At 46.5% G+C, this 24,865-nt stretch overlaps 1 protein-coding gene across 1 annotated transcript in view; it reads right to left on the bottom strand.

Moving 5' to 3' along the window:
* Positions 1-24,653, bottom strand: part of LOC118239113 (translation initiation factor IF-2-like) — a 64,336-nt gene extending 39,683 nt beyond the window's left edge. Inside the window, exons 1-2 of the mRNA XM_035447094.1 lie at positions 23,829-24,653; positions 23,259-23,525 (exon numbers count right to left, since the gene is read on the bottom strand). Of these exons, the coding sequence (XP_035302985.1) occupies positions 23,259-23,525; positions 23,829-24,230 (669 nt within the window). The 5' untranslated portion in view covers positions 24,231-24,653. The remainder of the gene's footprint in view (positions 1-23,258; positions 23,526-23,828) is intronic.
* Positions 24,654-24,865: the final 212 nt, after the last annotated feature.

Below are 24,865 nucleotides of genomic sequence, written 5' to 3'. Positions count from 1 at the left end.
GACCACCTGTAGAGTGCGTGGCACTAGCTCTCTAGTTAATAGGGTCAGCAGTTACCTTTATCCTATCTTCCCTCTCCCAGTGGTGGTGGTGGTGGGGGGGGGCTCAAGACCTGAACAGCAACTCTCCTGGGGACATCTCTCCAATATCCTTGGTAAACCAGAGGCAAGGGCAATGGCTAGTGGAGTCATCATCCTAGATTGAAGGTGCTGCCTCCCTTAACCCTCCCCCACCTTCTCAAGCTCCCCCTTTCTCATCTGTCTTCTCAACCAGGCACCATGCACATGGGCCAAGACAACGCCACCGAGTTCTGATCTCTAGTCAGCTTACTCCTGGGTAAGCAGGCAGGCTACCTGACCACACCACCTCCCTGGTCTATTTATGGAGAAACATGAACTTTACTTGTCTAGTGCAACAGAAGGACACTAATGGACTTTTGACAGGCCGGGGCTGATGGGGTCACACCACCCAGAGGCTGTGAGTAACCCTCAGCCATTGGCTGGAAAGCACAACTCAGGAAGAGGTCACTTTAGAATGTCATTTCCAGTCCCCTCCCCCACAGCCAGTTTAGAAAGATGGAGAAAATTAAAGGGACATGAGGAGAGAAGGAAGGGAGCCTCTCATCCTGGAGCCTGGCTAAAGTCTTTACCAGCTGAATGTCAAGTCTCCCAGCACAGTTGACACTTGCTGTGACATTGCCTGTGCAGACAGTACTCTCTGTAGAGAGTACTAAAGGTAAGCTTAAGTCCTGAGTGCCCATGCCTGTACAGTGTGGCCTGACTCCTTTCCCAGATGTAGATGTGAAATCTACTGGGTGTAGGGGAAGCTGTAGCCACGTCTACTTAGGGGCTACAGGTGCCAGTCCCTAAGTAGGCGTGGCTACAGCTTCCCCTACAACTGGGACTCTTACAAGCAAGAGTGGGAACTCCATTCATGGTAGGAGATGGTCCTACTCGCCCTGTGCAGCCCTTTGCCCGTGGTTGTTCCTTATCAGATTGGACTCCTAGCCAAGGCATTAGAGGAACAATCTTCCCAACTCATTTACCAAAACAGAGCAAAAAAGACAGTATCTTAGCAACCCTTTGAACAAAGGATCCAGAAGTCCTAAGATCATACCGATGGCTCCTGGCTGAGCCACTTCAGCATGGCGACTCTCAAGCAGCTCACACCCACACTTGTATGTATAGCTTCTCTTGCCCAAGCACCTCTCTTTCTGTAAACCTCTGTGCTAAAATCTGTATGACATCTCTTCCTCAGAAACTTCAATGCTGCTTTGTATTGACCTATCCTAGAATTCCTTTTTGAAGTAGAGTTAACAACCTGGCTTTTTTTTTTTTTATCTGAGTAGAGGTCTCTGAGAACTCCTCAGGCTGCTGTGTCCCTAGCTCCTGTTCCCACTGACACACACAGGGTGGCTTGACCCCCACACCCTTTCAATCTTAGCCTGAGATCATGTTGAGTTCACACTTCTCTTCTGATAGTCCATTTCCCTCCTAAACTTGGTGAGCACATATACATGAGAGCAGAAACTCAGTGGGTCCCAGGGATGGAACTCAGGTCAAGTTATCAGATTTGACAGCAAATGTCTTTACCTACTGAGCTATCTAACCAAATCTCAGATGTGTTTTAGTAACTCATTTTCATCTTCCCTTCTCTCCATGGAGGTCATGTAGAGCTCCCTAAAGTCCTTAAACTTCTTTAATCAATAAAGATATTGTATTCAGTAGGGACTGTGAATCCCCTGGACCTGTGGTCCTGACCCAGTTCCTACAAGCAGCTTCACTTCCTAGTGTGCTGTCTGAAGGCATCTTTGCCTAAATCCTGGGTTGCTGAGCTTGGGAACTCTGGAGCATCTGTGATAGGAGCTATGGCAGCCTCCAGATGTTGGAGCAATACCACATGGGGCTGGGAAGAGGAGGCAAGAACAGGATATACACCTGGTAGCAGGTGCATCCTCTAGTGGACCTGAGGGCCAACCTGGTATCTTAGCTCCTTTTGTTCTTTAAGTTCTTCCAGGAGAAAAATCGCAGTGTCCTGCCCTCAGGCTCCACCCCTACCAGGTGTGTAGTACATAAGAGCTGAAATGAGCCAAGGTGGGCTGCCACACCTTCACTGGGACCTCCACCAAGACCTGAGCTATAGGACTACATTGGTGTGATCCCATTTTCCTAACTGCCTGAAAGGCTTTAGCTAGAGGGTCCAGTTTGAGTGACCCTCTCCTGTGGAGATGCAGACATGGGTGAGGCTTGCAACTTCTCTGAGCCCTGGTGTTTGCACTGCTCCACACGGTAATAGGAAATTTCAGTAGGGCATGGCACCTACCACTCCCTGGGACAGAACAACACCAGTGGATGGTAGCCACTACTTGCTATGTGATTTCATGTGCACTGTGCTGTCTGGTCTTCTGGCTGCCATGCTGTTGCCACTAGCCCACCATGTGAGAAGAGGTGCCAGCTTCTGGTGCTGGTAGAGTAGGAAGAGCATGCATCAGCAACATTAATGCCTGTAATTGGCATTCTGTAGAATAGGCTTCTGTGTAAAACTTCTTCCCAAGAACCCATGTAAAAACTGGGTGTGACTGGGAACAATTGTAACCCCAGAACTGGAACTGAAACAGGGAGGGGTGGGGCTCAGACTTTTTAGTCAGCCAGTCTAGCCAAACTTGGGGATCTTCACAGCCTGTGAAAGACACTCACTCAAGAGAATAAAATGAAGAGTGGCCGAGCTGGGCATCTGACACCTTCGTCTGAACTTTGCACACATAAATACACATATGTGTGCACATACCATCTTAACACACACACACACACACACACACACACACACACACACACACTGATCTGAAATACAACTTCTTTAACTTGAGGTGCTGATGGCATGCACACCCAGGTGGGAACGTTTCGTGCCTGGGTATTTCTCCACCTGCCTGAAAATGCAGATTTATCAAGACATACTTGCATGTCATCTGATTGCCCATTAAAGCATGCACTTCAGTGGCTTTTAGTTCATTAATGGATAAGTGCAGCTGCCTCTGTAGGCAATCCTAGAACATCTTCTTCACCTCACAGGCAATCGGTCCCCATTATTGCTGCACCCTCCCCACCTCTGCAGGCTCAGGGTCTCTGCAGACCTCCACTCTGCAGACACTCAGCAGGGATGGAATCACAATGCATGACCCCTGTGTCTGTTGTGGTGTCTGTTAGCACTTTCCTTCTTAGAGAAGAATAGTGTTTTACCCCTGTCTGCTACGTTTGTTTTGTTGTCTATCCATGGGGAAATTTCGTGTGTGTGTGTGTGTGTGTGTGTGTGTGTGTGTGTGTGTGTGTGTGTGTGTGTGTGTACATGAACATGTGCGCCAGAGGACAGCCTCGGGTGTAATCCTCATGAAGGCCACCACCTCCTTAGAGACAGTCTCTCACTGAACCTGGAGTTCAATAGGCTAATTGGACAGCAAGTCCTAAAGATCCCCCTGTGCTCTGTCTCTGCAGTGTTGGGTGACCAGTGTTTGTCTCCATGCTCTGCTTTTTACAGAGATCCTGGGTATTTAAACTAAGACACTCCCTTGCACAGCAAAGCACTTTACCAACTGAAGTTTCACCCAGTCCCTTGTTACCACAATTTATTTTTTACATTTCAATCCTAGTTCCCCCTCCCTCCTCTCCTCCCATTCCCCCACCCCCCTCCACCTCCCATCTGCTCCTCAGAGAGGGTAAGGCCTCCCCTAGGAAGTCTACTATGTCTGTCCCATCATCTCATTGAGACAGGACCAAGGCGCCTCTCCACCCCCCCCACCCCTGTGTCTAGGCTGGGGAAGGTATGTCTCCATATAGAATGAGCTCCACTAAGACAGATTTGTGCATTAGTGTTAGAATTGGACCCACTGCCAGTGCCCTCATATATTGTTCCAGTCACACCATTGTCACCTACCTATATTAAGGGAGTCTAGTTCTATCTTGTGCAGGTTCCCCATTTGTCAGACCTGAGTCAGTGATCTCTCACTAGCTTGGGTCAGCTGATTCTGTGGGTTTCCCCATCATGGTCTTGACTCCTTTGTTCATATTATCTCTCCTCCCTCACTTTGATTGTACTCCAGGAGCTTGGTCCATTGGTAGTTGTGTATTTCTGCATCTGCTTCCATCTGTTTCTGGAAGAGGGTTCTAGCTTCTCTGGGGTTGTGGATTGTAGGCTGAGTATCTTTTGCTTTATGTCTGGTATATATGTGAGTACATACTATATTTGTCATCTGGTTTTGGGTTACCTTGTTCAGGATTTTTTTCTAGTTCTGTCCATTTGCTTGCAAATTTTAGGATGTCATTTTTTCTTATGGCTGAGTAGTACTCCATTGTGTAAATATACCACATTTTCTTTATCCATCCTTCAGTTGAGGGGCATCTAGTTTGTTTCCAAGTTCTGGCTATTACAAATAATGTTGCTATGAACATAGTTGAGCAAATGACCTTGTGGTGTGAATGTGCCTCTTTTGGGTATATGCCCAACAGTGGTATTGCAGGGTCTTGAGGTAGGTTGATCCCTAATTTTCTGAGAAATCACCATATGATTTTCACAGCACCTACACAAGTTTGCACTCCCACCAGCAATGGAGGAGTGTTCCCCTTTCTCCACATCCTCTCTAGCACAAGCTGTCATTGGTGTTTTTGATCTTAGCCATTCTGATCAGTGTAAGATGGAATCTAAGAGTGGTTTTGATTTGCATTTCCCTGATGACTAAGGATGCTTCCTTAAGTGTCTTTCCATCATTTGAGATTGTTCTGTTGTGAATTCTCTGTTAGATCTGTACCCCATTTTAAATTGGATTATTTGGTAGTTTGATGTCTAGTTTCTTGAGTTCTTTGCATATTTTGGAGATCAGCCCTCTGTCAGATATGGGGTTGGTCTTTTCCCATTCTGTAGGGAGCCTTCTTGTCTTGTTGACCATGTTCTTTGCTTTACAGAAACTTCTCAGTTTCAGGAGGACCCATTTATTAATTGTTGCTCTCAGTGTCTGTGCTACTGGTGTTTTATTTAGGAATTGGTCTCCTGTGCCTATGCGTTCAAATGTATTTCCCTCTTTCTCTTCTGTAAGGTTCAGTGTGGATGGATTTATATTGACCCATTTGGATAGATATGGATCTATTTGCATTCTTCTGCATGTTGACAGCCACTTTTTCCAGCACCATTTGTTAAATATGTTTTCTTTCTTTCATTTTATATTTTTAGCTTCTTTGTCCAAAATTAGGTGTTCATAGGTGTGTGGGTTGATGTCAGGGTCTTCAATTTGATTCCATCTGTCTGTTTTTATGTCAATACCAAGCTGTTTTCATCACTATAGCTATGTAGTAGAGCTTGAAGTCAGGGATGGTGATGCCCCCAGATGAGCCTTTATTGTGTAGGATTGTTTTGGCCATCCTGGGTTTTTTGTTTTTCCATATGAAGTTGAGAATTGTTCTTTCAAGGTCTGGAAGAATTGTGCTGGGATTTTGATGGGAATTGCACTCAATCTGTAGATTGCTTTTGGTATGATTGCCATTTTTACTATGTTGATCCTACCTATCCAAGAGCATGGGAGATCGTTGCATTTTCTGATATCTTCTTTAATTTCTTTCCTTAAAGACTTGAAGTTCTTGTCATACAGGTCTTTAACCTGTTTGGTTAGAGTTACTCTAAGATATTTTATGCTATTTGTGGCTATTGTAAAGGGTATTGTTTCTCTGATTTCCTTCTCGGCCCATTTGTCGTCTATTAGAGGGCTACTGATTTTTTTTTTTTTTGAGTTAATCTTGTATCCTGCTACATTACTGAAGGTGTTTATCAGTTACAGGAGTTCTCTGGTAGAATATTTTTGGGTTACTTATGTAAACTATCATATCATCAGCAATAGCAAAAGTTTGACTTCTTCTTTTCCAATTTGTATCCCTTTGATCTCCTTTTGTTGTCTTAATGCTATAGCTACAACTTCGAGTACTATGTTGAATAGATATGGAGAGAGTGGACAGCCTTCAGATTTCAGTGGGATTGTTTTGAGTTTCTCTTCATTTAGTTTGATGTTGGCTGTTGGATTACTGTATTTTGCCTTTATTATATATAGGTATGTTCCTTCTATCCATATTTTCTCCAAGACCTTTATCATGAAGGGGTGTGAATTTTATCAAAAGCTTTTTCAGCATCTAGTGAGATAATAATGTATTTTTTCCTTTCAGTTTGTTTATATGGTGGATTGCATTGAGGGATCTTATTATGTTGAACCATCCCTGCATCTCTGGCATGAATCCTACTTGGTCATGATGGTTGATATTTCTGATGTGTTCTTGAATTTGGTTTGTCAATATTTTATTGAGTATTTTTACATCTGTGTTCATGAGGGAAATTGGTCTGTAATTCTCTTTCTTAGTTGTGTCTTTGTGTGGTTTGAATATCAGGGTAACTGTAGCCTCATAAAAAGAGTTTGGCAATGTTCCTTCTGTTTCTATTGTGTGTAATAATTTGAGGAGTATTGGTATTAGATGTTTTTTGAACATCTAGTAGAATTCTGCACTGAATCCATCTGAGCCTGAACCTTTTTTGGTTGGGCAACTATTGACAACTGTTTTTATTTCCTTAGGGGTTATATGTATATTTAAATTGTTTGTCTGTTCTTGATTTTAATTTTGGTATGTGGTGCTTATCTAGAAAATTGTTCATCTCCTTAAAGTTTTCCAATTTTGTGGAGTACAGATTTTTGAAGTATGACCTGATGATTCTCTGGATTTTCTCTCAGTGTCTGTTGTTATGTCCCCTTTTCCTTTCTGATTTTGTTAATTTGCATCTCTCTCTCTCTCTCTCTCTCTCTCTCTCTCTCTCTCTCTCTCTCTGTATTTTGGCTAGTTTGGATAAAGGTTTGTCTATTTTGTTGAGTTTCTCAAAGAACCAACTCTTTGTCTCATTGATTATTTGCATTGTTTTCTTTGTTTCTATTTTATTGATTTCAGCCCTCAATGTGACTATTTCTTGCTGTCTACTACTTCTGGGTGAGTTTGCTTCTTTTTGTTCTAGCACTTTTTAATTCTGTTAATTTAAATGTGTGGGATTTTCCCAGCTTCTTTACGTAGGCATTTAGTGCTAAGAACTTTCCTCTCAACACTGTTTTCATTGTGTCCCATAAGTTTGGGTATGTTGTGAGGTCCTTTTCATTAGATTTTAGGAAGTCTTCTATTTCTTTCTTTATTTCTTCCTTGACCCAGTGGTGGTTCAGTTACTTGATCATTGTTTAATTTCCATGTGTTTGTGGGCTTTCTGAAATTAATGTTGCTTTTGAATTCTAACTTTAAGCTGTGGTGATCTGATAGGGTACAGGGATTTATTTCAATTTTTTTTATCTGTTGAGGTTTGTTTTATTACTGAGTATGTATGTGATCTATTTTTGAGAAGGTTCCATGAAATGATGAAAAGAAAGTATATTCTTTTGTGTTTGGGTGGAATGTTTTATAGATGTCTGTTAAGTCCATTTGAGTCATAACCTCTGTTAGTTCTATTATTTCTGTTAAGTTTCTGTCTGGCAGACCTGTCCAGTGCTAAGAGTGGGGTGTTGAAGTCTCCCACTAATGGTGTGTGGTGCTTGATTTGTGATTTAAGTTTAGTAATATTTCTTTTACAAATGCAGGAGTCCTACTTCCATCAGAAGGGAGATGTCTCAAGGATACATAGAGGAAGGGAGGTCTTTAAAAGGGGGGAAATTGTAGAAAAAAACACCAAGTTTTACCACCAAAACACAGGATATCAAATGAGTTTGGAAAACAAGGGGTCAGGAGCACCAGGCACCCCAGAAAATACCCGGGCTGGGAAGAATAGAGTCACAGCTACTGGTTTTTGTGGTGAGGATGTAACAGTGAATGCTAAAAATACAATTTATTTATTTACTTATTACTTTAAAAAAAAACAAATGCAGGAGCCCTTGTGTTTGGGGCATAGCTGTTCAGAATTGAGATTTTCTCTTTATGGATTTTCCTGTGATGAATATGAAGTGCCCTTCTGTATCTTTTTTGATTGATTTTAGTTTGAAGTTTATTTTGTTAGATATTAGGATAGCTACACCAGCTTTTTTTTTTTAAGTTCATTTGATTGGCAAACTTTTTTCCAACCCTTTAATCTGAGGTAATGTCTGTGAGTTTGAGGTGTGTTTCTAGTTACTGTTATTTTTGTTTTTGTTGTTAGTGATGGTATAGTGTGTTCAATTCCCTTCTTTGGGATTTGCTGCTGTAAGCTCATTTATTTTCTTCTATGATTTTGTTGAATATATTTTCTGTACCTTTGAGTTGGACTTCTTCTCCTACTTCTATTCCTATTATTTTTAGATTCAGTCTTTTCATGGTGTCCCAGATTTCCTGCATGTTTTGTGTTAAGGATTTTTTGGATTTAAAATTTTCTTTGATGGATGAAACTATTTTTTCCAAATTATCTTCAGTGCCTGAAATTCTCTCTTCCATCTCTTGTATTCTGTTGTTTGTGCTTGCATTTGTGGTTCCTGATCATTTACCTAGGTTTTCCATTTCCAGGATTCCCTTGGTTTGTGTTTTCTTTATTCCCTCTATTTCAGATTTCATGTCTTGAATTGTTTCCTTCACTTGTTTGATTGCTTTTCCTTGGTTTTCTTTAAGGGATTTGTCGATATTCTCCAATTTTTTGTTTGTCTTTTCCTCCATTTCTTTAAGGGAAATTTTCATTTCTTCTTTAAGGGCCTCAATCATCCTCATAAAGTTACGTTTTGGGCTGTTTTCCTCTACTTCCTCTGTGTTGGGATGTTCAGGTCCTGCTGTTGTAGCACCGCTAGCTTCTGGTGGTGCCGTATTGCTCTTTATATTGTTGAGTGTGTTCTTACCTTGTTGTCTACGCATCTCTTCCTCTAATGGGTATAGGTGGAGCTTGTGGTTCAGGGTTCTCTTTCTCCAATTGGTATAGTTGGGGGCTGTGGCTCCGTCGATCACTCGTTTAGGCACAAGTAGAGCAGAGCTTCCTGTGAATGCTTCTCCTGGCGGAAGTGGGAGCAAGGCTCAGGTGGTCACTCCTTGAGGTGCAGGTGGGGCTACAGCTCTAGCGGATGTCCTTCTTGTTGGAGGTGTAGGTGGAGCTGACGGTCCAGTGGTCAATGTAGTAGTGGGGATCTCCAACCGAGAAATGGCAGTGGATGCTGGCTGGGACAGAGATGCTCTTTCCCAGAGGAACTTTTTGCAATAGTTTCTGGAAGCTACTGCTGGAAACCAGAGCTGCTGCTGTTGTTCTACCCGGTGATCACACCTTGCTCCTGGGCCTGAGGCTGGGGCCTCCCTTTGCACTGCTCCTGGGTCTGGTAGAATATCATTTTAAGGTGTGTGACTTTTGCTTAACTCTGTAAAGCTGTGATTCTTTGTCTGTCTAAAAGACCTGATGGTCCTAATAAAGAGCTGAATGGACAATAGCAAGGCAGGAGCAAGGATAGGTGGGGCTGGCAGGCAGAGAGAATAAATAGAAGGAGAAATAAGGAAGAAGAATGGAACAATGAGAGAATAAGGAGAGGAGGATATCAGGGGCCAGCCACCCAGCCACCCAGCCACCCAGCCACCCAGCCACCCAGCCACCCAGCCACCCAGCCACCCAGCCACCCAGCACCCAGCCACCCAGCCACCCAGCCACCAGCCACCCAGCCACCCAGCACCCAGCCACCCAGCCCACCCAGCCACCCAGCTCCCCAGCCACCCAGCCACCCAGCCACCCAGCCACCCAGCCACCCAGCCACCCAGCCAGCCATGGAGTAAGAAGGAAAGTAAGATATACAGAAGTAAAAAAGATAAAAGCCCAGAGGAAGAAGGTAGATGGCCTAATTTAAGAGCAAGCAATAAGCCAAGCTAAGGCCAGAAATTCATAAGTAATAATAAGACTCTGTATGTGACTTATTTAGGAGCTGGGTGCCCTTCAAAGAGCCAAAAGAGTAAAACATCGCACTATAGTCCCTCCCTTCATTTATTTGTCTATTTATTTATTTTTAGGCAGGTTCTGGCAGTGTTACCCAAGGCTCTTCTTGACCTCATGGTCTCCCTGTCTCAGCCTTTTGAGTGCGGGGACTGCAAGTGTGCATCACCCACCGTGTTCGGCTCACCCAGTTCCTCTGAGCACCCTTCTCCATTATGACTTGTTCGGCCCTGCTTCTCTGCCCTTGAACTGCCAAGGAGAAAATCCCTGCTAACCTAATTCATGAAGAAGCCATCACTTCCTCATCCCCCCTCCCATCTTGGAGATCTATAGCTCTTGCCAGCTCTTGGCAGGAGTTCCCCAGTCCTGGGCATCTAACCATATTCTTTTTAGCAATCCCTCACCTCTGAGCACCTCCCTGCTCAGTTGGTGAAACTCCAGCTGTCTCTGTCACATTCAGATTGAGGTCAGCTCTGTACTCAAGCCTTCTGTCCGCCGCAGCAGTTCCAGCAAAATCTGTCTTGCTGGGCTGGGGAGATGGCTCAGTCGGTGGAGCATGTGCCTTGCAAGCAAGAGGACCTGAGAACACACGTAAAAAGCCGGGTGCAGTAGCACATACATATAATCTGATTGGATGATAGCAACCTGGGAGGCAGAGAAAGGCTCATTGGCAATCCAGGCTTCCCTATTTGGAGATGTTCAAGGCACCCGAGAAATGATGTCAGTTTTAGGCTGTCTTCTGTTCTTTGCACACACCCATTCAGCGCCCCCCCCCCATATACCACCTATCTTGCTGTTCTAGCAGGAACACTTGCAATTGGGTTCCTGGGGCTTTCTCCCTCTGGCTCATAGGAGTCCTGTTGCTGTGCACATACACGCAGGGGTTTCTATGCGGACTTGTAGTTTTGTCAAGTACTAGGAATGGAGCTGCTAAGGTTTGAGTTTAGTTGGTGTCTTGTGTGGGGGTTGGCAGCCTTGGGCCCAGTCGTGTGGCAGTTCATGCAGGCTGGACTCGCTCAAGACTGGAAGAAATTCTGCAGAGAAGCAGACACAGCGGCATCAGGCCCCTTGGCTTCCAGCACACAAACCCTATGCCATCTGTGCAGTCACCATGTCCCTAGTTGCACCCACAGGTGGGAGAGGAAGTGGCACTCAGAATGTCCCTAGGGCCTCACACACAAGGCTGGCAAGCTGGTGTGACATACATTATGCTGACAAAGGGTCACATGCTATTTGAGTTCACTGAGAAGTTGGCTCTAGGAGTGGGGTTGTCCCTTTTAACTCTGTGACAGAGAGGGGAAAACAACAAAACGGGCCACGAGCAAATACACTGTATTATTGAGAACAGCTAAACAGCAAACCATTCCAATAGAGGTTACTACTGTCCACTCCACAATATCAAAGAGCCTCCAATGGGCAGGAGAAGCTGCAAGTTTGGGCATGGAAGAGAAAGGCCAATGGGAAACTCCTACTGATGCCTCAACTGCCCATCAGTTCTGCCAGTTGGTAATATCACTTCTCTGTTGTTTCTATTCTTTTATGTGGGAAGCGTCGCCTGAAGGGACCCTTGGCCTTGCCCTGGTCTCTATCAGGAACTCCAGCTGGCTGCCTCAGTGAGATTTCTTCAGCTTGTTTTTGCTGGATGTTTTCAGCACCCAATGTGATGTTTTACTGTCTGTCTGTCTGGACAGTTCAGCCCCCAGATGAGCTAAACCTGAGAGTGGAGGTGGAGTTTTCATTTGATAAGAAGATTCTAGGGCCCATCTGAACACAGAAGGCATTAGTCCCTTGGCCCCTGATCTTTCTTTCACAGGGCCTCAGCCTGAGCCCATCCATACAGCCTGGCTCTGCCCTGGGGGCCTGTGCCTGAGGTGAGGGCAGGATGCAGAAAAGATGGGGAAAAATGCATCCCCCTGAAGCAGGGGCCAATCTCACAGTCACAGCTTGCTTCTTGCAAAGACTCATTTTTCAGCCCTGCCATTCTTCACTTTCAAGGGGCCTCTGATTCAAAATGAGGAATTGATTTAGTGCCAGTGATGGGGGCCATCTCAACTGTGGTTGGCCTTGACTTTAATTAAAGTGACACTGAAGGGCGTGTGGTGACTGAATTATAGGGAAGGGATGTTTCCTATAGCCTTAATTAGAAAAGGACAGACAGAATAGCTGCTGCCATTATCCAGATGTCCCCACCTTCAGTGTCCCCACACTGTTCCCAGGCCAGGCTTGATGTTGAGGAGCAGATTCTCCCCCTTATCTCCCCTCCAGGGGACCTAGGTTCAACACTGAGCCATTGCCAGCTACAGGGCACCCATAGTTGGAATTGTGTGGAGACAGTGGACAGCAGTGATGTTCCAGGTGACAGTCCCACCTTGGCAATGTCTGTTAACAACAGGGCAGTCAGTGTATGAGAGAGCTAGTAGGCTCTGCAAACTCCTCTGCAGAGTAATTGAAGTCTCAAAGTGCATTGAAACACAGTTCTGTAAATTCACACGCCCCCTTGGATGAAGAAAGCTAGAGGAAAACGATGTCCCTTACCCTCCCTGGGGTGAGGGGCTGTGGACAAGCTAGAGAGGTGGGCAGGTCGTCTGCTCCCAAAGCTGTGGGCACCAGCTCTGCCTAGGATTCATGGCTACCGCCAAAGGTTTTTCATGCTCTATGGCCATTTGTGCACCCCGGGACTGGCAGCTCCTGTTCTGTTTGTATCAAGTGTGGGCTGTGTGCTGTCTCAGTGGTTTCTCTCGGCCTTGGTATATCTTCAGCAGTGACAGGAGACAGGGATAGCTGTCATTCTCGCCCCATGAATGGTAAAAGCAAAGCTCCATGTGACCAGGGGCTTCAGACTCCCCCACAGAGTGGGTGCTGGGTGGGGTTCCTCTGCTCTTGTGGGTGGGATCAGTAGCCCAGCCAGAGTGCCTAGTGTCATTCTGGACTTCTCCTTCCCATCCTAACTGAGCATGCTTCTTGTGCAGCTGCCCAATGTGTGCTCTAGAGAAACATTGTAAAGCTCCTTCCAGGTCACACTCATCACCCTTAACTCTAAAAGTACAGGGCACAGCGTCCTAGTCCTTCCGCTGGGGGCAGATGCCACCCCTGGTCCAATCAGTAAAGCCAGAGGAACCTGCGATGTGAGTGACTGTCCCATCCAGGTCCAGACCTAGGTTGGACAGATTCTGTTGGGGTGGTGGTGGGGGCAATGAAGGACAAGGTTGTTCATGGCATTCTTGCATACTCTCATCCAGGGCTTTCTTGTATGTGTCTGTACATATGTGTATATGTACACATATGTGTGTGTGTGTGTGTGTGTGTGTGTGTGTGGTAGGTACAGGCGCATATATGTATGCATCTATGGAGGTCAGAGGTCAATGTCAGGTGCCTTACTCAATCCCACTCTGCCTTGATTTAGTTTTTATTATTTACTCACTTATTTACTTTTGGAGACAGGGTCTCTCATTGACCCTGGAGCTCACTGATTTGGTTAGGCTCGCTGGCAAAGGCCCCAGGGATCTAAGACACAGTCCTGGGATTACATGCAGGTACACACTGATACATCCAGCTTTTGTGGGTGCTGGGGTCCAAACTGAGTTCTCCCTGCTTGTTTATGGATGAAACCACCTTCCTAGCACCCTGAGGGCTGGGGGTGGCTCTTATCTGACCTTTTCTGCTTTGGAGAAGAAGGTCTCAGAAAGGCTAAGACATTAAGTTCCTTGGGAGAACAGCACTGTCAGCTAAGGGTTGTATCAGGGTGGGTAACAGGCCACTGGGCCAACACCATGAAATTCTGATGTTTTGGGGGAGTTAGTGGGGAATAGGCAGTCAGGGAAGAGGTTAGAGGGAAATAGGTAACATTCCCACACAGCAGCTGGATTATGAGAAGAGGCAACACCCCACCTCACAGTGGGGGCCACTACTTACCTTGTTATCGTCCCCATCCAAGGAGAGGAGGTAATGGGGGAGGAGGAGTAGAGGGCCCAAGGGCCCCATAAAAAAGCAGCTCAGAGACCACTATCTGTCTATCAGCCCTGGGGATGCCACCTTCCCCAGCAGGGTGCTTTCTGGTCCTTAGTTTCTATGTCAATAAGCGTCTGATCTCACCTCTTCTGGGTATTTATATTCTTTATCCTCTGTTTGCCTCTGGGAAGAACCTAGACTCCTTGGCAGTCATCCCGAGGTCCTAACTTTAGCCATCAGTTTGGATTATACATACAAACTGCAGAGGAGCTTCAGCCTTGGCTCCTGGACCTGCTCCAAATGCAAGATCTTCTGGGGGCCTGATATAAGGAGCCATACTAAGCAAATATTTAATGCATATCGAATGATGACCAGAAGGGAAGGTGCAGACACCCCCATCTCAGCTGAGGAACAGGAGCTGGTTTCTTTTTCAGTGTAGCAATCAGTTGTGATAGTGGTAAGACTTGAAGATACGAACTTCACTACCACCAAAACTCCTAAACCCACTTCCTTCCCCTGCCACAGTCATATACTCGGGGTGGGGGCTTGGGCAGGAGACAGGAGAATAGGATTTATCTGGGCCTTGACTGTGAGGAATGGCTGGGCTGCCTTTGTTGTGGGTCTTTGGCCAGGTAGGGAGGGCTTCACAGGTCACTAACTGCTCAGCTGTGCTGCTCTAGTCAGGCCCAGGTGGGCTGTTCATTCCTGCCTGCCAACTATTGAGACTTCCTGGGTCTGCTCTTCCAGACTCTGTTCCAGTGTTCCATCCGTTGTATGTAGCTCTAAGACAGTCTTGGAGAACTAAAGATCTGTCACCCCATGTTCCTGCCTGTGTTGGAGCTGCATTCACTTTAACAATATATACCACATAACACACATCAGACATACAAATTAAAAACAAAACATTGAGGGGAGCACAGTTGCTTCTAGGAGAGCAGTGAGAGACTGAAGAGGTTCAGGGTACGTGCCTGGGCATGACCTACAAAGTTCCCCATCGGGGCAGCCGTCACATTGTATCTCCACAATTCTGGAGGCAGAGGTCCATCATGCAGTTTATCAGGCTTGGCTCCAAGCTGTGACCCAAGCTGCACCCCACTCTGGTGGCTGCTGCTGGCTTCATAGGGGGCGTTACTCCAATCTCTGCCTCCGCTGTCACAAGACCCCTTTCCCCGTCTCTGTCTCCATCTTCTCATCAGCACACTAGCCAACCGGGCTGGGGGCCACCCTGCCCCAGGACGGCCCCATCCTAACTGTTGATGCTTGTAAAGACCCCATTTCTAAAGAAGGTCACCCTCACAGGTGCTTGGGGTTGGGACTTCAACACCCTTTGGGGATGATGGGGCCAATACCTAACACACAAAGCAGGGTGTCAGCCCCTCTTAAGGCCCAGACTTGCTGAGTGCCTCCCAGCTCTGGGTCAAATGTAATTCACAGTTTCTCTTTTCCTCTTTTGGCAGCTGCTTCTTCTGCCACCCTTAGCCTTTTTCTTGTTCACCTTTGGGCTGCAGCAGAGAGAGAGGCCAGGGTGTGCTGTGCCGCTGGGTCTTGCATCTGTGGCTTCAGCCTCTAGTATGCATCCACCCCTCCACCCACCCACCGATACCTGCCCTTGTCACACACACACCATCTGGGTGTGGCCAGCCACCCCTGTAGGACTGTCTCCACTTAACTCTAGGAGTCTTTTGTTTGAGGGAGGATATTTTCAGCAAAGCAAAAAATATCTGGGTGAGAAGAAAATTTTAGCATCCCAAAGAAAACTAATAATTGCCCATGGCATCTGTTACTGAGTCTATTTTTATAAGGTTCTCTGGTTTGGGGTCCTACCTCGACTGTGGGTGATGGGAAGTGATGTGGGTCTGCACCTGCAGAACTGAGGCCCTGGTGACATTCCAGGTCTCATTTCCTTTATTCAGGGCAAGCTGATCTCCAATGTCAAGTTCACTTCTCATTTCTTACAACTCAGCAGAGAAAGACCATTAAGTCCCGGAAACTATGCAGAGAGTAGGACTGGACACTTGCTGGGAGCGACAGCTGCCTTCAGCTTAAGTGCTAGGGACAACTGAGCAGAAAACACTGGCAGCCAGAGGAGAGGGGACCCAAACCATCCCTGCTTGAAATGAGGGTCACCCCTGCTCCTGGCTTTTACAATTCACAGCCAAGGGGAGGTGGGGGCTTTCCTGGGAAGGGGGTTGGAGCATGTGCCATCTGTGTTTCATTCAGGGAGTAAGGGTAGAGTGCCACATGAGGGTCTGGCCCTGGGTCAGTGCCTGCTGGGCCTCTAAGGTCCGTACCCTGCCTTCCCTGTGGAATCCGCAGGATAAGCTTTGAAACTGACCCATGTCTGGAGCACACCCCAGCTCCAAGGGTGGCTAGAGCCAAGCTTTCTCCAGCTCCCCGGGTGATCTTAGCATAGTTGGGCAAGGGCAAGGTTCTCACTTTGTGAGTCTGTCCCTGGAGGTTGCTGTGCCAGGATCGCACAGAAGCTCCTATCTACCCTGCCTGGTAGGGCAGAAGTAGAGTGTCCCCTCTACTCCCACTCCTCAAGTCATACCAGGGCCACTGACATTCTTGCCCTCTTCCTGGTCTAGCTCCCACTGGCTGCTCTGTGCACTGTGCTCTTGGCTCCTCTATTTTCAGGATGTATTTAGAAGCCTCTTTTCTGGATGACCCCCAACTCGCTAGAGCTGAGCTGTGTGAAGCTTTCCCGAATTGTCCCAGGGTCCAGAGTAGAGCAAGTATTCTCAGTACGGCTGGCACGAAGGGGCAGAATACCCAGGAACATTTACCAGATGGGGACAATCAGGCAAAGGCAAGAGGCTTATAAGTCCAGGGGCTGTGGGCATCATTTGTTCTTCAGCACTAGCTCTGGTGTGGTGTGACCAGCTGGGAAGGTGGTGGGAGGGGTTGGTTCTTGTCTTTGTTCTTGTACAGGAGTTTGGAGGGCCCTCAAACTGTGGCTACATTCCTGACCAGTCTCCCTTCCTTTCAACCCCACCCCTTTGCAGTCTGCTGTAAGAGCTGGCTGCCTTCCATACCCATCGGTAAGGCCAGTTACTTACTATAACTTTCACAAGTAGTTTCCTGAATAGGCAAACCCCCACAAACATATGCGGATGCACAAATATTCATATGGGCCATGAGTACTAGGCTTTGCAGTTGGTTTCTTGGCCCTTTAAGAGCAGAGCCAGGACTGTCACCAAGGAGCTGTGAGCTGTCATCAGAAGCCTTTGACAAAGGTCCCTCTTCTACAGAAGGAGGCCTGGGGGTTTCTAAGGGCTTGCAGGATTTACTGAGACAAGGAAAGGGGCCTTGATATAGGGCTGATTAGCAGTGGTTCCCAGGGTCCTGCAAATGCTTGCACCGAACTCTGGTGTTTGGGTCACCCTATCAGCTTTCAAGACCCAGAAGCCCCACACAGGCCACTGAGTAAAAGCCTTCTTGCATGGTATTCAGAGTGTCTCAGAGCTCCCTGTGGTGTCTGTGGAGAGAGAAGAGGCCTTTCCCTCTTCCTTCTGCAGTTCAGGGTTTGTGGGGGTGTTTCCCAGATTCAGCAAGCAAAATTTCAGGAAAACTAATTAAAGCTGAATTTTGGATAAACAATTTTTTATCATGAACACATCTTATACATTATTTAATGCACATTTATACTAAAAATCACATTCTCTGAGCTCAAACTAAGAATGCTGGGTTTTACTCAATACCATTTGTCTCAGGCATCCCACATCTATCCATCCATCCATCCATCCATCCATCCATCCATCCATCCATCCATCTGCCCACCCATCCATTCATACTGACATACATTCTTCCACCCATCTTTCTCCCTACCCATTCATTCCTCTATTTACCCATCCATCTGTCCATCCACACATGTATCCACCACCTACACATCCATCTATCTATCCAACCAACCACTCATCCATCCACTCACTCATCTATCTATTCACCTATCTATCTACATATCTTCCCATCCACCTATTCACCCACTTACATATCCATTTGCTCACCCATTCATCTATCCAGCTATTCATCCACCCACCCACTCATCCATCTACTCACCTATCTAGCCATCTATCTATCCTCCTATCCTTCTATACACCCACCAACATATCTACTCCTACCCATCCATCTGCCCGCCCACCCATCCATCCATCCATCCATCCATCCATCCACCCACTCATCCATCCATCCATCCATCCATCCACCCACTCATCCATCCATCCATCCATCCATCCATCCATCCACCCACTCATCCATTTAGCCATCTACTATCTGTTTGCCACATGCTTATTCTTCTACCCATCCAGCCATACATATACAGACAAAAACATCCGTTCTCTCGTGTATCTAACCATGCAGCCAGTCAGAGAGCAAACATCTACCTACAACCAGGTAGGCTCTAGGTCTTGCATAATTTGTGGCAAGACAGGAATAAACAAGCTGGGGTGTTGGTGCAGGAAGCCTTTGGGGCAGCAGAATCCAACCAACAACTATCCTGAACAAGTGGGGTAACCTCAATGAGTATGAAGCTTATACAGAGGGTTCAACCTAGTAGAGTGGGGTCATCCTTAAAACAATACAAGTGTCTTAGTCAGGGTTTCGATTGCTGTGCTAAAACACCATGACCAAATAGCAAATTGTAGAGGAAAGGGTTTATTTGGCTTACACTTCCATATCACTATTCAGTATTGGAGGAAGTCAGGACAGGCATTCAAACAGGGCGGGGACCTGGAGATAGTAGCTGATGCAGAAGCCATGGAGGGATGCTGGTTTGCTTCCCATGATGTGCTCAAGATTGCTTTCTTACAGAACCCAGGACCACCAGCCCACGGCTGGAACCACCTACAGTAGTCTGACCCTCCTTCATCAATGATTAATTGAGAAAATGCCTTACAGGCTTGCCTGCAGCCCATTCTTATGGAAGCATTTTCTTAATCGAGCTTCCCTCCTCTTAGATGATTCTAGCTTGTGTCAAGTTGACATAAAGCTAACCAGCACACCAAGGCTGTGTACTAAATCCAGAGAAGTGCTAAGGTGAAAGGCAAGATGGAAAAATGTCCCTGCAGTAGGAATCACAGATGCATGAAAAGTGCAGACTCCTGCTTTGGCATCAAGTTCCGTCCTCCATGCACGTCAAGGCTGCATTTGCACCAGACACCGAGTCGGGCCCAGGTTCTCCCACCTCAGCATTGCTGACAGTTTTGGGGCTGGGAGATTCTCTGTTTAGCGCACATCTGGCTTCTGCCTCACGGATACCAACAGAAGCCGAGATAACCAGAAATCTCTAGATGTTGTCCCATGCCTGCTGCTTGGTTTGGAGATGTCTCTCTCAGCTGAGAGCCCTCATATTGGAGACTTCAAGGTTACTGATTAAAATAAGTGCAGCTCTTCTGAGAGGTTTTGGGAGGCTTTTAGGAACTTAGAGATACTGAAGTGAGTGGGAACACAATTTAAAAAAGCTATGTGTTCCAACATACTCCTGATTTTAACAGGATTACGACATTGAAATTTTACTAGGCCACAAGCCAGTGTTTTCAAAATATGTAACTATTCCACAAAGCATTAACAATGCGAATAGATCACTACTCTTAAATATATATCAATAATGTATATATATATATCTATACATATACATGTGTATGTACAGTCAATAGCATATTGAATTTTTTCACTCTGTTTATCTAGCATAATTTGCAGTTGGTCCATATTTGATTAAATACCATCATCTTTTATGTAGGAGTTACATAAGTAAATAGAAAAATCATTTACAGTCTGATGCTCCATAAAAAATTAATCTCAGGTCTGTCTCGCAGATCACACTGGGACTTGGGTGTGTGGTTAATTGGATATGGGGCATGTGGAGGTGGCATCTGAGGCAAGCTGAGAGCTTCATTTCTTCATTACTTGGAAGCTTCAAATATTTTCTACAAATTCGTGGAGTAAGAACTAGAGTCGGTGGTTATTCCATCAAATACATCTTCCAGAAGTTTCTAGGTAGCAAATTATTTGCCACATCTCTGGTTAGGACTCTTCCCATGGGAAATTAGCTTCTTTGGTTTGACATGGCTGATATTTGGCAGCAGGTGCTAGGCACGGATAATGGATCAACCCAGGGGCTCCTGTCTATACTCAGTCTCAATCCTGGGCAGAGGGCAAGGGACCAGTTCTCCAACCCATAGGACCTTCCACTCTGATGGCCTAGCTGTGCACCCCTAATATGTGGGACCTCCTCCTCTGGAATGATACATCCCAATCCTGCCCACAGTTGGTGCCCAGAGTCATGTGATAGTGGGACCAAGCCAAGGGTTGGAGGGCATGGTGAAGACTTGAAAGAATGGGTTGCCTCTCTGGGACAGAAATCAGAGTAGGAGAATACCACCTGCCTCCAGACCCATGTTCTGAGCTATTGGAGTTTGGGGCAGTTGCCCTTCTCCTCCACTGAAATGTCATTAAACTGTTGTGAGGATGTGACCCACTGGGTGACCCCCACAACAGAGATGATTTGTTCTGTGATGGTTTTAGAAGCCAGAAGTCTGAATGGAGGTGCAACAGGGCTGGCTCCCTCCCGAGGCTGCAAGGGAAGGTCCCTCCTATCTCTGCAGCCCCCAGGGCACCACATGCTCCTAAAATGTAGCTGCATTAGGCCAACCTCAACCTTTCTTTTCTATCCATGTCTCTCCCCTCTGGGTCTCCTATCAGGACACCTGCTGTTGGATTTAGGTAATCCATTTGATTTCATCTTTTAACCATAACGACCTTGTTTTCCAAATAAGGCCATGCTCAAGAGTTTCAAGGGACAGACACTTCACATGGACCCCAACTCTGCACTGAATATTCCATCTGATGCAGGGGGCACTGTCAGCCCCCAAACCCCAGTTTTTTCCTTGATAGCCCTCCCCCATCTCCTTATTATACTCCTTCCCTGATGCAAATCCTTCAGGCTCTGGTGGCCACTCCTCCTTTGGTTCTGAGAAGACCTAGCACCGCCTGTTGGTGCTCAGCACATAGCTCCTTGCTGTTCCCTCCACTTGGACACTGATGACCAAACCTATCCGGAGGGATCATCTCCAAGAATGTGCAACGGTCTGTTGTTGATGGTCTCCAAGGCCATGTTCTGTTCTCCCTCCATCTCTTAGGTGCGTCTTTAGCCTCCTCTGTGTCTGCTCAGAAGCTGTGATGAATGTCTTCAGGCAGGACCACCATGTCCTGTGAGGGACATTGTTTGTGCCTTCCTTTCCTATATGTTGGTGTTAGAAACTCCACTCACACCCACAAAGGTGGCCACACACAGGAGGTGAGAACAGGGGACACCCTCCACTCTGAGAAGAGAAGAGCCCCAACCAGGAAGACTCAATTTCACCCTTGAAGGAACGGAAGACAGCTCCAACATTGGTGATATTCACTTCAACTCTAACCAGTTAGGAACAAGGTACCCCGCAGACACACAGTAGTAAATTCAAGAGACTTAAAAGAAATCTGGGCAATTTTATTTTTCTTCCTACAGAACTGGTGTCAGCCCAAACAAAAGGCAAAATGTCTGACACACCAACTGAGCACAAATCAGTTATCTCTATATCCCAATGAATGCATGCTGGATTATAATTTTCCTGGGGTGGAGGATGGTCTTAAAGACTGTCTGATATAGTCCCCACCTGTGGTGATTTGAATGAAAATGGCCCCCATGGGCTAACAGGGTGTGGCACTACTGGGAGATATGGCTTTATTGCAGGAAGTATGTCACTGTGGGTGGGCTTTGGAGTTTCAGAAGCCCAAACCAGGTCAAGCAATGTTCTCTTTTCACAACAATAAATCCCTAAGACAGAAGTTGCTACCAGGGACTGGGGTATTGCTGTGATAGACCTGATCGTGTTTTTGGGTCTGAATACTCTAATCCAGGCTTAATGGGCCATACTAACAGGAGCATGGGAGACAGTGGTGTTGAGGGTGATTTGAACTGGGCACCTGGTCAAGAGGTTTCAGAGAAGAATTTTAGTAAGTGGATTAGAGACTGCTCTTGTGATGTTTTAGAGAAGAATGTAGTTGTTTTCTGCCCTTTATTCCAACTAGCATCAGGCTTTTCCTTAATCTGTTTCCCCTTCCTGGTGTCCCTTTTCTATACAAACTGCATTTTGTGTTTTTTCCTTGCTCAGATTGCTAGTTGGAATAAAGGCAATGGTGACCTAAGAGTAAGACCCAATCCAGCTAAGCTTCCAACTCTTGAAAAGGAATTAAAAAAAAGTTTATGACTGGGCATGATGGTGAAAGACCCTCGGACCAAGGAGTCTCCACAAATCGGACGATCCCCCCAAAAACACTCAATGTCCAGTCCAGCTGATGCAAAAACAAGAGGTAAGTTTATTATGGGACGTTTGCGAAAATGGGCCTCTCAGTCCGACAGACAAAGGAAAGCCTTGTTCCTTTAAAGCAGGCTTCTTTTATAGGAGAAAAACCATAGGCTTTTAGGGGTTTGGGTATGTGACCAGAGTCACAGATCCTTTGGAGATCTCTTATCTTTGGGGCTGGATGGTCTCCTGACTCAGTGGGATAGTCTGTTCTTATCTTCATGATCCTAGGGCAGGGTGGCCCTCTAGGAATTCTTGGTATTTAGTTAGGTTGTCTTGTGGCCTTGTAAGGGAGTTATTTCTGCCAGCTAAGAAATTCCAGGGGCTCGGGTCATTGTAACCTTGGTTAGGTTTCTAAGTCAGGTCTCCCTGTTCTTAGGGTGAGAGGTTTGTTTTTCTTCTAAGTTATTTCTTTGTTAATTCTAAAGTCCTTCATTCCCCCCCCCTTTTTTTTTAGGTAACCCATTCTTGGGTTATTAGTGGGCAATTTTATATAGCATTTCGACCAGGTAAATGGGCGGCGTCTGTCTCATACTACTTCCTGCTGACTTTGGGGCGTCGTTAGGGGTCTAAAAAATGAAATGTTAGTCAAAAGAAAAGGGGATTCAGGCAGTGGAGAAGCAGCTGGTTGTCAAACTGTTGAAGAGTCAGGAGTGTCCGCAGCAGCACGACTGGTTTATAGTCTGAGCCTGTCTGGGCCTCACAGTCCTTAGGAGCAGGCTGTAGTCAGCAGCTGATACTTAGATGCGTTCTTGAGTCCTAAAAAAAAAAACTTACAGATTCAGATTAGAAGAAACATCAGGGACCTCAGCGCTTGGCACAGCGTGGTACTGTTGAGTTAGGACGAGGGCTTGAGTGATGGATAACCTTTCACGTATAAACTGTAGGAGCCTGCCAAGTTAGCTGCTGGGGGGCATGTGGGGCTCCTTTAACTAGGGCTGAGAAATGGAAAAGCATCGAGCATAGTGAAATAATCAAACATCGCGTAAAAGTCTTATCTTGAGTGGGTTTTGAGTTCCCTGTAGCTTCCATTTTGGGGTCTCGTTCGTCACCCAATTCTCGATGGTGTTGGCCTTCTTGGCATGTGAGGCATGGACCCATGCTTCAATCCCGTCCACCTTTAGTGCCGTGGGGGTGGTCAGAAGCACGGTGTAGGGGCCCTTCCAGCAAGGCTCAAGAGTCTTAGACTGGTGGCGTCTGATGTATACGGAGTCCCCAATCTGGAATGGGTGAGGTACAGCAGGGTTTCCGGCCTGGTACACTGCAGCCAATGGTTTCCAGATCTGGTTTTGAATAATCTGGAGTGCGCATAGTCGGGCCTGGAGGGATGGGGAGTCAACGGAATGGTTAGGATCAGCAGGGAGCACATCTATAATGGGTGGGGGTCCTCCGAACAAAATCTCAAAAGGTGTGAGCCCATGCACCGAGGCGGTATTTCGAACCCTAAATAGGGCCATGGGCAGGAGCTGTACCCAGTCTTTAGCTCCAGTCTCTAAGGCTAATTTGGTCAGGGTCTCTTTAATTGTTCGGTTTACCCATTCTACCTGACCTGAACTTTGGGGGCGATATGCACAATGTAATTTCCAATTGATCCCCAATGTTTTGGCCACCAGCTGACTTACCTGGGAGACAAAGGCAGGTCCGTTATCGGACCCTATTACCTTAGGCAGTCCGAACCTCGGGAAGATCTCTTCAAGAATCTTCTTGACCACCACCTGGGCGGTCTCATGCTTAGTAGGAAAAGCCTCAGTCCATCCTGAAAAGGTGTCTATAAAAACCAGGAGGTACCTGTTCCCAAAGCTACCGGGTCTGCTTTCGGTGAAATCAACTTCCCAGTTGGTCCCTGGCCGTTCTCCTCTAACCCTGGTTCCCTCAGGCAACTTGAGCCGTCCTGTATTCACCTTTGCACAGGGGCACAGGTGCTGGTGATCTGTTGGATGAGAGCATTGAGGTTGTGGATATAGTAGGTTTGTTCTTCCCGTCGTAGAAGGGTTTTTAGCTTTTTGTGCCCGAGGTGGGTCCATCGATGTAGTTGTGACAAAAGTTCCTTAGCGGCCCCCTGGGGCAACAGAATTTTTCCTTGGTAGCTCCAGACGTTTGCCTCCTGATCATAGTTGGCCCCCAGACTCTGAACTGTTTCTAAGTCGCTGTCCGTGTATTCGAATCCTTGACATGAGGTTGGATCAGAGGTCTTTAGGGAGAGGACTTGTGGCCCCAAGGCTGCTTTTCTGGCCTCTTCATCGGCCATTCGGTTCCCTCTAGCCACTGGGTCATTTCCCTTCTGGTGTCCGGGGCAGTCAGTGTATAATGCTCAATCTTCGTGGCAGAGAAAGAGCCTGCAAGAGCTCTAGGATCTCAGTCTTATTTTTAATGTCTTTTCCTGCTGAAGTCAAAAGTCCCCGTCTCCGATAAATTTCTCCATGTACATGGGCTGTAGCGAAGGCATAGCGGCTGTCTGTGTAGATATTGACTCTATGGCCTTCAGGAGTGCTTGGGTCAGGGCAATCAGCTGTGCTCTCTGGGCTGAGGTTCCTGGCGGCAAGGCACTGGCCCACATTGTAGTCTGCCCATCCACCACCGCCGCCCCTGCCTTTCGTATACTGTCTTGCAGAAAACTGGTCCCGTCCATGAACCAGGTGTGCTCGGCTCCTGGTAGTGG

This window comes from Cricetulus griseus, chromosome 6 (assembly GCF_003668045.3).
Source record: "Cricetulus griseus strain 17A/GY chromosome 6, alternate assembly CriGri-PICRH-1.0, whole genome shotgun sequence".
Classification (NCBI taxonomy): domain Eukaryota; kingdom Metazoa; phylum Chordata; class Mammalia; order Rodentia; family Cricetidae; genus Cricetulus; species Cricetulus griseus.
This window is presented reverse-complemented; position numbering and strand designations above follow the sequence as displayed.